This window comes from Epinephelus fuscoguttatus, linkage group LG3 (genome assembly GCF_011397635.1).
Source record: "Epinephelus fuscoguttatus linkage group LG3, E.fuscoguttatus.final_Chr_v1".
NCBI lineage: Eukaryota > Metazoa > Chordata > Actinopteri > Perciformes > Serranidae > Epinephelus > Epinephelus fuscoguttatus.
Window position 1 is genome coordinate 2,811,313 of NC_064754.1, and position 16,455 is coordinate 2,827,767.

The 16,455-nt window shown below is 42.4% G+C and overlaps 2 protein-coding genes across 2 annotated transcripts; both read left to right on the plus strand.

The window, feature by feature from the left end:
* Window positions 1-351: 351 nt before the first annotated feature.
* On the plus strand, window positions 352-5,061 carry LOC125886392 (F-box only protein 48). The gene is made up of 3 exons (XM_049572578.1): window positions 352-424; window positions 1,508-1,841; window positions 4,642-5,061. The coding sequence occupies exons 2-3, from the start codon at window positions 1,539-1,541 to the stop codon at window positions 4,801-4,803; spliced, it is 465 nt and encodes a 154-aa protein (XP_049428535.1). The 5' UTR covers window positions 352-424; window positions 1,508-1,538; the 3' UTR covers window positions 4,804-5,061.
* A 1,018-nt stretch (window positions 5,062-6,079) lies between these two features.
* cnrip1a (cannabinoid receptor interacting protein 1a) lies at window positions 6,080-15,872 on the plus strand. The gene is made up of 3 exons (XM_049572577.1): window positions 6,080-7,649; window positions 9,781-9,925; window positions 10,019-15,872. The coding sequence occupies exons 1-3, from the start codon at window positions 7,471-7,473 to the stop codon at window positions 10,181-10,183; spliced, it is 489 nt and encodes a 162-aa protein (XP_049428534.1). The 5' UTR covers window positions 6,080-7,470; the 3' UTR covers window positions 10,184-15,872.
* The last annotated feature ends 583 nt before the right edge of the window (window positions 15,873-16,455 follow it).

Genomic DNA, 16,455 nt, shown 5'->3' on the forward strand with positions numbered 1-16,455 from the left:
TTTGGCCAAAGGAAGTACATTTAGTTTTTTTTGACTAGCCTTTATTTGGCATGTTCTCAAAAAAAAAAGATGTATGTGGCAAGATATGTGAACCAATTTAAGTTGGAATTTTGATCAATTAAAGTCACGCCATGTATATAATATGTATGCCGAATTAAAGAATGATATTTACTTATTCATAATACGCTTTGAGATTAATTTCATATGCCGACATTATTCGCAAATAACCAAGAGTATTTTAAATTCTAAACTTTTAGGATGGGATTCGGCGAATGTGTCGTTAGGCGTTTGCGATTCACGGGCGTGGGCTTTTTGACGCATGCGCACTCGATGGAAAACACAGTGACGTGTCTGTGTGTGTAAACAACCGTTGAGACATTTAAACAGTCAGCTGTCAGAGCAGCACGGAGCGACCACACAGCCGGTAAGAAACTCTCATTTAACCGACACACGTCGATTAAATGACTCGTCTTGTATTTGAATATGTCGGCAGCCATCACATAGCAACGCTCTACGGTAAAAAATAAAAGTATTTATCCTGTAAACTGCGACAGTCTGGAGGGGTCTCGGTCGCTGTGAGCTAACATTAAGCTAGCTAACCGTGTTCCTGCTATCCGGGGCGGACACGAGACTCGTGCGGCTGAACGTGACTCTGAGCTGCATCTGATTTTCTCACAATAAGATTTGATTCAAGAAAACTGAAGCTTTTGTTCACCCACAAGCCCATCAGGAAAATGGAGAATGTTAATATAAACTGTGTGCTGTTATTCGGTGTTTTGTAATGAACATGTTTTTCTGTGTTTGTCATCCTTCAGCCTGCAAATCTATGTTTGGGACGTAAAGTAACTTCATACGTAATAACATGTTAATAACCTTTTCATTTGTCCAGTCCTTTGGTGATCCTTATCGTTAATGAATTGCACATTACTTCTACATTCATGAAACTACTGTTATCCTGTTGACATGTCTGGCATTGGCACCATTTTTTTTTTTTTTTATAACATACTGATAACTGTTATTGGTTATTTGCAACTGCACTTCATTATTTGCACTCCTTCCCACTTTGTAGAGTCAGTTGGTGATGGACAACAGCCACATGTGCCTGTCAGTCAAACCTAAATATCCTGAGGGTTAATGTCTGTGTATATTACTGGGCAATGAGCAGGTTTTTGACAGTTGTCTGTGTGTGTAACTGAGCAGAAAATACATGTAAGTAAATTTTTGCAATTGAGGCGAGGGGCCTCTGTGGTAGACAAACATATAGAATAAAATCTAACATAAGCACTGCAGAAAATTTAAATCAAAATATCTTTATATTGGTGAAGATGGCTGCTCAGCAAAATACAAGTCTTCCTCTGTCTCCTTCAACACAAACAGTTTAACAGGTCCTTCCCTCCTTATGTCTTCACATTGCCCATAAGATCCAAAGCTAATGTAATGTAGTGTAAATCATAATTTAATCAGTGACGTCAGATTCTGAAATACTGGATCCATCTGTTTTCCCCAGGCTGTTTCACCCTGTTGGACTCTGAGCTATTATGCAGCATGACTCCACGAGGACCTCGCCTGTGTTCCTCCTCTCCAAAAGAGGACCCTCCCTGATATCCACATGCGACACCACCACCCCTCAAAACTTTGCCGAGACGCTGCCGATAGAAATGAGCGTGAAGATTTTTGGCGAGCTGGACGCCGAGAGTCTGTGCAACGCCTCGCGGACCTGCAAGCTGTGGCACCACATCATCGAGGAGAGCGACCAGGTGTGGAGGAGGCAGTGTCTGCTGGTCAGAGCCGTCTGCCAGAGGGAGGTCGACAGCGACAGGAGGGACGGCCTGTCCTGGAAGGTGGGTCGGCAGGAAAATTAATTTGTGCACAAATTCAGACACTAAAATTCAAAATGAACTCAAACCAGGTGGGTTCATTTTGGCTCTTAGTGCCAGCTTTCACTTTAACATTACATTTAAAATGAACTCATGAGGTGACTAATGAATATGTCCAAAATGATAATAACTAAATAATAAATACCAACTTCTGCGCTCCAACAGGCGATTCAGTCAATGGAGTCTCTCCATTTAAACCCAACAGGCTGAAATCTCTTTATACATCAGTCTATCCTGTAAATAAACTAATAGTTGTTTTGTTGTTAATAAACCAACTGCGTAATCAATGCCCCAAATTAGCTCGACAACACTGCCTGTTGTGTTCTGTTTGTGGGAAGGTTTCAGTCACAAAAATGTCACCAAGAGTGATGAGAGGAACTTCACAGTCCCGCTGTCAGAAATCAGCAGACAAATTTAGCAGAGTCAGAAGAACAATCGGAAAATATGAACACAGCTGCCAATGACCTGTCATCAGAGCGACTGCGTACTGCCATGGAAATAAAGTTTGATGCTAAAAACGTCTCACTAAAGCAAAGATTTAAACTGGAGGCAGTTGTGAACATGTATCAGACAGAACTGTCTACGCATTACACTCTGTTTCTGCCTTCAGTCTGACATTGCGTCCACTCTAATTGATTTCCACTGGGGATGGGGATTCAATTTTCCATAATCAGTCACTAGAAACCAACGTATCCGCCTGAATCTGTCGTCATTTTAATTCCTCACTGATGCGTAGTCATGCCAACATACCTGTTTTGCTGGGGTCTTAAGAGTGGAGCGGAGCGAAGTAAATACAATCTATGATGTAGAGTGATATTTAGAGGACATGCCGAGTATGTATTGATGTAGAACAGCCTAGACAGCAGCGACTGTCTCCTTTAAGGAGCTCGCCATTTTGTTGTTACTCCTCGTTTACTCTGGTACACCACTTGACAAGAGCTTGACAACATGACAACAATGTTAGTTCCCCCTGTGACACTGATTGGCTGATGGAGCCCTGTCACAGTGCTCATCGGTCGTTTTTTATCTTAAACGATACAGGCCGTTTCACACCAGATGAATCAGTGAACTCAAACTCACTGGAGTGGTTGGATTCAAAGGTCTGGACCCAGGCAAGAGATGTGACATCACAGAGGCACAAAATATGTTTAGTTCCATGTTATGCTGCAATCCATGGAAGTTGGGAGTTGATCATTTTGAGTTTGTGTTCCCAGTGTCCGATCTAAATGCATCCCAGTGCATCTCCTCAGGAAAACATGGACGCCCGCAGCAAACTGGTGTTTTTTATGGCTACGTTTCTGAGCTTCACAACCATCTACTGAAGACCACAGCACCATTAGTGAAAAGAAACGGCGTTTAAAATAAGTAACCTGTCTCGTCTTTGCTTGTTCTAATAGCAGCTCAAAATTGTGAAATGTATAACGAGTGCTGAGCATCATAGTGTGACCCACCACAGCCAGGAGCATAAAGCTGTAGAAGAGCATATTTCACATGTTTCACACACAAACTCTACATAAAACACTGCATAAAGTAAGATCTGATGTAAAGGTCACCCTGCTCGGTTTACTGTGGACGCCGCCATGTTTGCTGTGAGGTCAGATGAACTTGTGTTGGCGAACCCAGATAAGATGGATCTTGCCCAAGTTTCTGATTTTGAATTTCAGCTTGAATGATGTTTCATTGCACTTTTCTGTGTTGGAAGTCTTTTTTTTCACCGTGGTGAGTACAGTGGATTTCAGCATTACACTGTCAGGTGTCGGACAGTAAACTGCACAGAGACACTGAGACACTGAGGCTTCAGCTGAAAAACCTACTTTTATTCTTTATTGTTGGAGTCCCCCTGATGTGGTTTCCCCTGATGCTGCCTGTGTGTGTTGTGTCTCTAAGTGTGTGTTATGTTGCCTCTCATGTGAGTTTCTAACATTTTATCCCTTTAGTACAGCACCGTGGTCAACATGAGTTGTTTTTAAATGTGCTTCATAAATAAAGTTAAGTTGGGTTGAGTCTTTGATCGTGTCAACGGCCATCTTCAAACCCTTCTCACGAGCCACAACCAGAGATATCGCCACATTTATCACCCAACAGAGACCTTGAGAATATCTCAGAGGTCAAGTAGAAAACATCAAAGGAGGAGGCTGTAGGCTTTAACTGATGGACAAACTCCTATTATTTTGAATTTGTATCCTATGAAGAAAAAAATATCCCCATAAAATATCACCTTGTCTCCCAGTCTCCAGAAGAAAATATTGGCTTTGTACGTTTCTGCAAAGCACGACTATGTTACGTTTGCACGTTTCGTGTCAACATTTCTGAGGTGATGCATCAGGTGAGAGGCTGCAGACCACTGTTTGAGACCAACAAACAATAAAAGTGATTGTTATTTAGTGAGTCCTTGCTGTGTCTCACTGTTTCACCTTTAAACGTGGGTGTTTTGTAGCGACCTGTCAGCGGGAATGATGAGATGAAAAGCCATTGTTTTTTACAGAGACATTGCTGGGTACCTCAAAACTGGGTACTGTGAGCCAAAACATGATCTTTTCCTAACCATATCCAAGTTGATTTTGTGCTCAAATATAACCACATGTTAAGTGTTGTTGAAACGTAAAGTTTTCTACGTAATAACGTACAAATGTATTGTAGCCGTGAACTGCTCAAACATACACTGCCAACATTTTTTCAGGCGACTGGGTTGAGTCTTGACTGAGAGGAGGTTGAAGCTTCTCTGACCCTTGTCCTCTGACAGCATCCCGTCTCCTCTCCGCAGGTCGCTCTGGTGAAGAACTACACTCGCAGCTGTCTGAAGAGAGACTGGCTGAGAGGTCGCTACAGCCACGTGAGATCAGCGGAGGAGCTGAGCGGCAGGAGGATGACGCCGCTGGACGCTGAGACCTGGGGAGAGATCCTGCAGGCCGAGCTCGACAGATGATCAATACCACATGTAGGATTTTTATTCAAAGCACCTCTGGCACTACTGCGTGCCTGATTTTTAACTCTAATATATATTTTATACTTTTGTGTTTCATATGAATATATATATATAAAAAAACAATTGTACATAATTTTTTTAATTGCTTTTTTTTTTAAGAAAAATCATGGAGAATGAAACATTGACATTAGTTGTAAAAATTAAACTGTTTCATTGCTTTTACTGTAAAAATGTAATAAATGACATTGTTGTGAAGCAGCTTTTGTCGACACCTTTGTTGATACACTGGAGTTTTGTATTGCATTACATCATAAGGTGTTTCTCTTATTGTGTCCACCCTGGCTACATACAGTTTCACAACCTACAGGTGTCTGTACACTGGTAGGACACCCAACTGCAAAGCCACAGAGCTCAACACAACAATAATGTTGAAACCTGCTTAATATTTTATAATAACATATTTGAGTTTTTCTGTGTCTGTAAAAACGCACATATCTAATTCAGAAACTCATGATTACTAATCAGCTGAAGTCTCAGTGTCATGTTTCAGCTGCAAAAATCTCTCAAAAAATTAACTGTTGATCAAAACTAAGTCTGCAGCATGAACTCAACAGTACTTCAGGAACAGGAAGAGTTACTGAAACAGAATATTTCACAATATTTGGGTTTTTCATGTTCGTCATGAAAGGAAGAAGGACAAAAGAGAACTTAAAAGAAATTTTGAACATACATATTAATGTGCAAAAGAAACATATTCAGCTGTCAAATGTTGAAAGTGAAAAGTTTAATATTTGCTTTAGAAAAGTGCAGGAAACAAAAGACAATATGATACTTGAATATAATGGTATCCCTGTGAAGCACTTACTTACATAGGCCTACATTTTGTACATTTACACTGTCATATCTTGAGTAAATGTTGTTAATTATTCATCAGGAGGGCTGCTGCAAATATATATTTTTAATCATCTCTTATGCTGGCTCGTATGTTGAAGTAACTCGTTGATAATTTGGTCTATGAAATATCAGAAAACTGAAAAAAGTTTCAGGCTAATACTAAATTATTCATTTCACTATAATTTATAAGAGACAAAAATTTGAACATTTGATCATTTGGAACCGTAAAACAGTTTCTGATTAAATATTTAAATTCAACTTAAATTAATCAGCCAATCATTGCAGCTGTACTCTGTAAACAATGAAGATGATCTCAAATATGAAAATGTGTGGCTTTTGTTTGTCATAAAAAACAATAAAAGAAAAAAAATAGTAAGGGGCTGTTCTCTACTTATCAGAGGAGGGGGTGGGTGTGATTACTTTATTTTTATTTATTTATTTATTTATTTATTTTTGATCCTCCCGAAGTGACAAATATTTTTCCTCGAGCGACTGGATGACCCTCCCGCCATCATAAATTAGTTATTAGATTTTTAGATCTCACCCTGTGATGTAAGAGGTTGAAGATGAAATTCTGGAATTGAAAATAACCTTGGCTGATTTTAGCCAAATTTTAAACGAGATGCAGAATAAAGTGATATTGATAATATATCACAATAGTTAAGGTCAGATTTAAATGAATTAGTTATTAGATTTTAACTTACCCTTTGATCTTTATAAGTTAAAGGTTGAAGACGAAATTCAAGTTGAAAAAGCTGCATTTTTTCACTCTTGTTGTGCATGCAGGTTAGTTAAATGGTTAAATTCCTTTTTCTTTACCATCCGCCCATCCATTTTCATCCGTTTATCTAGGGCCGGGTCGTGGAGGCAGCAGGCCAAGGAAGTACGCCAGACGTCCCTCTCCTTTCCACCTCTTCCTGGGGGACCCTGAGGCGTGCCCAGACCTGATGCAATATATAATCCCTCTGAGCTCCTCCCCCTATCTCTAAGTCTGAAACTCATTTCACCTGCTTGTATCCACGAGCTCATTCTTTCAGTCACTACCCAGAGTTCATGACCATAGGTAAGGGTTGGGACGTAGATGGGCCAGGAAATCAAAAGCTTCGCCTTCCGGCTCAGCTCCGTCTTCACCACGATGGTCTGACACAGCGCCTGCATCACTGCACATGCTGCACCAAACCGCTGATCCATCTCACGCTCCATTCTACCCTCACTCTTGAACAAGACCCTGAATTACTTGACCTCTCTCGCTGTGGGGCCACTACCTGCAGGGGTGGAAGTCAGGGTGTGCTGATTCCTGTTTCTGAATGTAAAATATAAAAATCTGCAGTAAATTAAACACAAAATATAACCATTTCAATGCGTACGCCCCTCTCTTAAGCTGAAATAAAAAATATAAGTCGCTCCCCAGTGCTTGAGAATGCCCCCCACTTTTTGCCCCACCCCTCCCCCCTCATAAGTAACCAACAGTCCCTTAATAGTAAGATTAATTTGATTTATTGACTACTGGTTTGACAGAAGAAACAATTTGAAATCGTCTTTCGGCATATTGATATTGCCATTTTCAACCACAGTCGATTAATCGAGACCATGATCGGTTAGTTGCAGCCCAGACTTCGGCCCTTACACTTTTATTTTGAAAGACGTAACCGGAAGCCGTGTGCTCCTCAGCTTGACCGTGGTCCCTCCTCAGCATCACCGCATCATCCGCCGTCCTCTCCCTCAACTCGGGACCGACAACCGACCCCGCAGGACACCGAAGGATCCGGGATAATGGACGACGTCCCTCCGATCATCAACATCTCCATCTCCCTGCGGATCCAGCCCAATGAGGGGCCCGTGTTCTTCAAGGTGGACGGGACCCGGTTCGGACAGAGCAGGACCATCAAACTGCTCACAGGCTCCAAATACAAGATCGAGGTGGTGCTGAAGCCTGGAAACGTCGAGGCCACGTAAGAAGAAACAGATTATATCAGTATTGTTACTGTTGTCTTTATGATATGGTCAGATACTGGGTGTATCTGCAGCAGGAGCACACAGAGCATGCGTGTTCTCTTATTTCATTCATTCCCTATAATAAAACAAAGGTCACACATCTGTAAGCATGAGATGCACCGCCGTAATTAGCGACTGTTTTAGAATATGAAACTAAATTAAAGCAGTGACAGTGGCGCATGTCGGTGGCTCCGTGGCCTCCTCCTGCAGGCCTGCAGCAGCATCTGATATCCGCCTGAATAAATCATCATGTGTGATGTTTTTTTCATCGCTGGTGACGTCACGAGGCGTCGTGTCTCTGCTGATGGACCAACAGCTCGTGTCGGCTCTGCTGCTGTTGGATAAGGTGAAGTGAAGTGAGCAGGGCGGGGTCCACCTGATCACAGCCAGCCTCAGTGACACGCAGGGAGGGATCCATCTGTGCAGAGGAAGGCGTCAAGGGACTGTGCGTTACTTGTGAGGAGAGGGGGAGGGGTGGTGCAACAAAGGGGAGGCATGTGAAATAATATTTGGGGAGGGACGTATGCTTTTTATTTTGGCTAAGGGGGCACAGACTTTGAAATGGATGAATTTTATATTTATTTTACTACTGATCTTTGAAGAAAACCTTCCAAACCCGTCGTGTTTTCTTTAAAAATCACCAAAATTACACCATTTATCAGAGCCAGGAAGTGTAAAAACAGAAATTAGCATTGGCTTTTAAGATTTCCGACGGTCCTTGGACACATCATGAGTGACGAAGGCTTCTGTTAGAAAAAAAACAACGAAATTTGAGCTTAAAATGGTGATATTTCATCAAAAAAAAAATTTAAAAAAAAAATCATAAAAGTGGTGTTCAGTAGTGAAGATTATCTTGCTGAACAAAACATGTGAATCATAAATGTTTGTTTTCCGCAGAGCGTATTTTCTGCAGTAATCTATAATCCAAGGGAACCAGGGCGACGCTAACCTCCGTATCGGCCTACAAGAAAACGTCACCCCTGCAGCACTTTTGCAGCATGTACGAAAGACGCTTTCATGTAGAGCGAGCAAACCAATCTCAAGACTACGACGATGGCGTATTTGAATCTGTGAGATATTTACGGCTTAGCATCGGGCCTCCAGGAACACTGCTCAGCCTTGCTGCCAATTGTTGCCAGTGGCCACTCACGGTATTGCAACAAAACATCCCCTGGAACCCAAAAAGCATTTTCCCCGTAGAGCACCATTATAAGAGAGACGTCTGTTAAACTGTTGACAGGATGCCTCCAACTGCAAACAAGCTCAGTTATGCCTCTTTCTATTATGAGTTTTTGATCCATGGCGGTTTTATATTTGTAAAACTTTCCTTAAACCAAGAAAAGCCATTAAAAAAAAAACATCTGTGACGTCATCACGATGTAAAGTCTATGAGCCAGGTGGGAACTTGCAGGTGGTGCCAGCGTAAGAAACACTACTGCATATATTCAGTGGAAGCTAGAAAGCTAGAAACTTTTTTGACGTAGCAACTCCATTTGAATTAATAGGCACCATCCTGGGATCCAGTTGGTGTTAGCATACATTTGCAATTAGCATTGACACCACAAACTTGTTAAATGTTAAACATATTATAAGAACATTGCCGCCAGACATTAACAGCTCCTTATTTGCCATGTTGAAAATTATGAGACGTCTTACATCCGGCCTTGCCCCATCCTTTTCTTCTTCTGCTGAGTTTTATCACTGTCGGCATGTAAAAATGTTGCATTACCGCCATCTGCTGGACTGTCCCTGCCTCATCTATTCTCAAGGCATTTGTGAAAAGCTCCCAGACGGGAATTTTCATGAATATAGTGCATGGAGTGCCTGAAAGGTTATCCCAGTAATTGACGGGGGACTACGCATGAATGAGACTCATGGTTACCAGAAAGAAGGTCATTCTATTAAGATGACATTTATTTATTTGGCAGACCTTTCGACCAAACGTACAGTCCAAGACACAGTCATTCCCGGAGAGGCCTTTGAGAATATCAGCTCTCAGAGCCACCTGACCTGCAGGTGCATGCAGGTGTCACTTTAAAGCTCTCAGTGCAGTATCAAACTACTTGCTCCTCTTTCTCCTCCTCACAGCAACATGAACATCGGAGGCATCATCTTCCCTCTGGAGCAGCAGTCCAGGGACGAGGAGTCGGTGGTTTACCACGGCCAGTACGACACCGAGGGCGTCCCGCACACCAAGAGCGGAGACCGGCAGCCTGTCCAAGTCAGCATGGAGGTGAGACAACAGTGTCACAGGGACCTTTTATCACATATCAGATGGGTGATTTTTGCAGCAGTGTTGGTGATGATGATCTCTCCTCCTGTCCAGTTCAACAAAGCGGGGACGTTTGAGACGGTCTGGCAGGCGAAATACTACAATTACTACAAGAGGGAGCACTGCCAGTTCGGCAACAAATTCAGCAGCATCGAGTACGAGTGCAAGCCCAACGAGACGCGGACCCTCATGTGGATCAACAAGGAGGCCTTCAACTGAGTCCGCTCGTCCTCCCACCGCCCACACACCAAATACCAAGCAGAGGATACAGTTGTACCGGGACTTTGAACATCAGCATCACAGTAAAAGGACAGCCTTATCTTAAAGGCGTGCGTCATGTCAGCGAGGGTCTGGTATTTGTTTTATCACAGAGAGGAAAGAAAGTAGCTGTTAGCTGTGCTGGTCCTTAAAGGGGGTTTTTGTTTTAAAGCTGCACTCTGCAGTGGTGCTTCTTGGCAGCTTCACACGCCAGCAGAGGGGAAAAGTTTGAAAAGCATTAGCTAGTATTCAGAAATCCTGTATAGTAATGTAAGTTAACTGCACACAGCTCGGCTGGTTTAAGATGTTTTATATCAAAGGGAACTAAAGGGACAGAACAGGGGAAAGATCTAAAGCTTGGAAGAGCAGTTAACCTCTGAGGGGAGCGCTCACCAACACTATCTGTATCTAAAGCCCCTTTTCCACTGCACAAAAAAATCCACTAACACCCGCTAACATCTTTTTAATGTAATGGGAAAGGTTTCACAGCTGGGTCAACTGACTCAGTAGTAGTCGCAGGTATTTGTCGGCAGTGATGGGAACACAACACCCGGGTGAACACGCTGATTTTATAGCCCCTTAACCAGCGAGGTGCAATGACAGGTCACCACACAATGCCGTCCATCTATGGCCAAGCAGCGTTCAAACATCAATCCAAATTTGTCTGCATCAAGTTTGAAAGACAGACTGTATACATAAGGGATATATATATGCAAAAAAGTAACCACCATCAAGTTTTCACTGGCCTCCATGCTGCTTCCAACTGTTTGTTAACCTGTTTCCAGCCTGTCAGTGACGTTAAACATGACACACACACACACAATAAACCCTACACACACAGACAGGCATACTCCTCTGCTGCAGAGCCGTGTACACAGCGGTGGTCATCTGGCAATAGCAAAGAAGTCTATCGCCTATTTTTAGCTCATTGTCCCGTGTTTAAATAACCCGCGCAGACACGCTAATGTTAGTGGAAAAGGGGTTTATGTTTCAGTCCGTCACTCAGTGTGTAGGTGGACTTCTTTCAATGATCAAACACCAAGAAAAGTTCCACATAGAAAGTCGCGGAGTGAAGCTTTAAAACAGGAGCGTGCAGAGTTTAAGGGACAATCGGACACTTAATGAAATCAGCTTGTTGGATTCAGATGAGAAGATTTACATACACACCATCTGAGTGACTCCAGTACAGAGATCCAGGATGTGTTTAGCGAAGTCTAGCTCAAAGACAGGAGGCAGCGGGGAACTTAAACTTAGTCAACACAAACACAGGTTGGTCTTTTGTTCACAGGCAAAGTGCTTTTCAGGAGAACAGACATGTTATAAAACTCCTTCAGAGCAGGGCTGGTCAAACTTTTTTGACTGTGGGCCATTTACAGGAAAATTTAAGGAATCACAGGCCAAACAATTGTAAACCAGTTAGGGACTGTTCTTTATTTATCAAAGGAGGTGGTGGCTGGGGTGTGACTTTGTTTTGTTTTGGGGGCTTTTTAAACCCTTTCTTGAAGCTACAAATATTTTTCCTCGAGCCTCCCTGACTGACAGAGAATCCATGACCCTCCCTCCTCCTATTAGATTTTTAAAATGTACCTTTTGACGTTAAAGGCATCGACAAAATCCTGGAGTTGACTCAAGCCTCGGTTTTTCACTCTTGTCGCTGGTTAGTTTGTGCACATGATTTATCTTTGGCCAAACTTTAAACGAGACATGTAGAACAAAGTGATTTTGGTGCAATATCAGTATTTTAAGCTCAGATCAGAGTGCTGCGGTTACAGTCGGGGTTAGGGGAACCTGCCAGTCTGGCTCGATCAAAAGAGACAAATACTCTTTCCATCAAATGCAAAGCCAGAGCTCAAACAACCACGATGGACTTTAGAGATGCTGCGTTCAGTCACTGCCGCCAGCGGTTGTCAGCCAACAAAAACAGCAGCTCCAATGTCACCTATTTCTGCACCTGCTCAATAAACATGATACAGCATTTAAATCAGACTGAGGGGCAGAATTACACAAGGCTTGTGCAGCTTTTGCTGCCGCAGGAGAAACCATGTAATTCTCAGAGCACCTGCAAAGGGTGAAATGCACCCCAAACTGCACTGCCAAGCAAACACCATCTCAGTACTCCTGTGCTGTTTGCATATATTTAAACTGGGTAATATGCATACATTTGATCAAAACTGGTCCTCTCCTATGCAAATGAGCCTCACTGCAAAAACAGTCCAAGTCTTAAAGATCAGTCGTCAGCCACACACAGTTACAGTGAAATTATTGGTGTCTTCAGAGAGATGGTGGGAACTGAAGCGCACTGACAGACTGAGATATTAAATCACAAATACTGTTTGTCACAGTTGATTACACTCTGCTGTAAACTTTAGTAGTGTGTTTGTGCTGTAACGTCATTGGCATGTGTGCTATCAGCGGCCACAATATGTGCTTTGTGAATTTTCCCAGAAATCCTTTGGAAAGTGTATTTGCCCACTTTTAATGGGGCTAGGCTAACAGTTTCCCCCTGCTCCCAGTCTTTGTGCTAAGCTAGGCTAAATACAGGACCTCTCTCTGTGGTGGAAGCACAGAAATTCACAAAAAACAACATCCCCCCAGAATGTTCCAACTGTTCCTTTAAGGTTGAGTCAAGCCTGAAGCCTTCAGATGTGTGTGAGCAATACCCCCCCTCGGGACTGAGCGCAGCAGCTAGCGTGGTGTTAGCAGGACGGAAGACACCTGTGGGTGGAAGAAGTATTTTATCTTATTTATTAATAGCTGTGTGGATGTGTCTGTGAGAGAGGAGAGACGATATGTGAGAGCGTGTTCATCGCTGTGATAGTTCTGACTTTTCTTATGTGTTATGTATTGTGTTATTTAACGTGAAAAATCCACCCAAAACACTTTTAAACAAACAGGTCACAATAAGGGACTGTTCTCTATTTATCAGAGGAGGCAGGTGGCTGGGGTGTGACTTCATTTATTTGGACCCTCCCCAAAGCTACACATATTTTTCCTTGCGCCTCCCTGAGTGGCCGGTGGAAATCCATGACCCTCCGTCCGCTATAAATGAGTTATTAGATTTAAAATAGCCTTTGTTTTCACCCTCGTCATGCTGGTTAGTTTATGCAAATGGTTTATTTGTGGCTGAATTTTAAATGAGATGTGGAATAAAGTGATTCTGAAGCAATATCACTATTTTAAGATCAGATTTGGTGACGTTTTATTTAAGACAGAACCATTTGTTGCACGTGATGTGTTTAAGGACAGTCAGAAATTTTACAAATCCAACAATAATTTTTGTTTTTTACCGATTCTGGCTGTTATCGATGGTGTAATTTTGGCAATTTGTATAGAAAACATGCCTTCCTAACTCACAGTCATTTATACGTAGATGCTGCATTGACTGCGTCAGACCATTGCAGTGATATGTCAGTGGCGATGTCATATTGATGATGTCAAATACGCCTGTATTATACCAATGCAAGTGACCAGGGCAGCTGTGGTTTTTCTTGATTAAAAAAATCAAATAAAAAAAAATTATGATGTTTTTTTTTCCAACCAGGAAAGGTTGGGATCATGTTAGGATTACATGAACTGAATACATATAAATATAACATAAAAACCACTTATTGCAGTTGGTTAAGAAAAATAATCATTATAGTGTGTTTTTAATCAGGAAGAACCGCAGCTCCTGTTTGCTTGCATTTGTTTACAGGCAAGTCTGACCTCGCCAATATGGCGGTGCTGCTGACATATGACTCAGCAGCCAATGAGGCATCTATGTTCCTATATCTATGTCCCATCCCACCTGCATGTTTTCTTTATAAATCTGCCATAAAATAAATACAAAATACAACCATTTAAACTTGTGTGCTCCTCCCCTAAGCCAAAAATAAAACCATAGGTCCCTCCCACTGCTTCAAATATTATTTGACATCCCGCCCCCTTTTTTGCTCCACCTCTCCCCCCTCATAAATAACGAACAGTCCCTAAAAGAATGTTTCTTCTTCTTCCTGTTTATAACTGGCCAATTTCAGACACAGTGAGAGCTGTCATGTTGGAACTCTGTCAAGAAGAGGAAACACAAATGTCGAGGCAGGTTGTAAAAAACGTGCATTTCTGTAGCAATGAAACAAACCTTAAAGACAAAATGAGACGTGACAGTGTGAGTGGATGATGGTGGATTCCTCCTCTAAAGGATCAGGCTGGTGTTACTCTAAATGTCAGGAAATCCCATTGAAAAACAAAAACCAACACGTGTTAGTCCTGTGGATGTGTAAAGAGACCTGGATACAACGTTGGAGGAGGGTCCCTGTTCATTGCTATGGAAGTTGCTCAGTGGCACATGAAGCCAAAAAAGCTCTGTTTCCATGGTATCAAATTACCTGGGTGATTGGTGCTGCTCTGCCATCATGGGCCCATAGAGCAGGTGCGCTAGAGACTTACAGACGCCAACAACCGCCAACTCCTGCTGGCCAACCAGCTGACTTCCTGTTTAGTGCTCTGCTAACTTGACTGGAGATAAAATAGTTTGATCTTGTGGCCCTGTTGTACTTTGGGAATGTTATCGGACTGATTAAATCAATAGTGGAACAAGTCATTTCATGGGCGTTGTGATGCTCTAAGAAATGCATCCACTGATTTACAGACGTCTCTTTTACAATGCAAGTCTATGGGGAAAAGTATGGAAAGTGCAGTACCGCTGTTTGACCACTATGAAAATTGGCTTTAAAGCAAGTAGGTATATTGCAGCTGGAGCACCTGCATGACTCGCCCATCTTAACCTACATATCAGTCCACGATCAGCCGCCTTCACCTGTTGACCTGGAGGTAGAGCCCTGACGAAAAAGCTAAGTTAGCGATTAGCTAGCTGTGAAGTAGTTGGTTAAAAGAGAGGTAGGTTGAGGGTAATGGGAAGGCTACATCTCGTTACTTATAAAGTAAATCCTGTTTTCGTGTATTATCAATTATAATGTGGAGTATTGCCACGTTTGGCCTCATGTTTGTTTCCACAGTGTCGAGTGGTGGGTTTGTCTTGTACTAATGGTGGGCGTGTACGCTACAATGGGAATGTGTCTGCAGTTAAACATCTGTCTTTCAAAGCCCGGCGCACTTCCTGGGGGCCCCGTTAGTCCGTTTCTTAATATTGTCTGACTTCCTGTCCGTGGCTCTCAGCTCTGAGCCCATTGGTTCTGAAGACCTAAATCTTTAAAAACACAAATATATAGCTCCATCAGTAATTTCCCAAAACAGCTGCTCACTGTAGTTTTTATCACACAAACAGGAGGAAATAGTACATCTGTTGGGGACTATTTTCAGCGGTGGATTAATCCACATTTGATGATTTCATGGGATTTGTTGACAGTAAGAAAAGTGTCACCAGACTGATCCTTAAAGCCGTCAGACACCTCTGTCTCTCCGCTGAGAAGAGTTTTGCTTTTATTTTGGGACACAGTGCTTTTCGACGGCTGCAAGTGCTCCACTTTGTGTTACGTTTGTGCCGCCACAGCTTTTTCTTTTCTCAGTTTCCTCCTGAAGTGCATGGCTGGATTTATTTTGCCAAATATGATCTGTTTGTTTGTTTTCTGTTGAGATGTCTCAATGCCTGAACCTTGCTGTTTTGTTACGTGTTGAACTGAAGGAGTATAAAGTGTCTTTGTGAATAAAACAGTATAATGAACCAATAGCACTGTACAGTCACATTTGCAGTTATTATAATCATGAATATTTTAATGTATCAGTGGTGGAGGACGTATTCAGACCCTTAACTTGAGGAACAGCACTAAAACCACACAGCAAAAACACTCTGCTATAAGTACAAGTCCTGCGTTGGAACTGTTCCCTCAATATAATCAGTAAAATGCAGTATTAAAGTATCAAACTGTCCCCTGCGACTGTATGTCAGGCCCTCTGGACAATCTTATCCAAATTTGGATGTCCAGAAAAGTACATCAGGGTCCTGAGACTCTTCCATGACAACATGTCAGCTGCTGTCCTCAGCCATGGCAGCGAGACTGAACCCTTTCAGGTGGAAACTGGTGTCAAGCAAGGCTGTATCATTGCCCCCACCCTGTTCACAATTTTCATAGCCGCCATCCTCCATTTCGTTGGAAACAGTGCACCCAGTGGTGTCCAGATAATCTACAGAACAGATGGTAAACTATTCAACCTAAACAGATTCAAAGCCAAATCTAAGGTCCTCCATACTTCCATCATGGAGTTACAATATGCAGATGACTGTGCTGTTGTAGCCC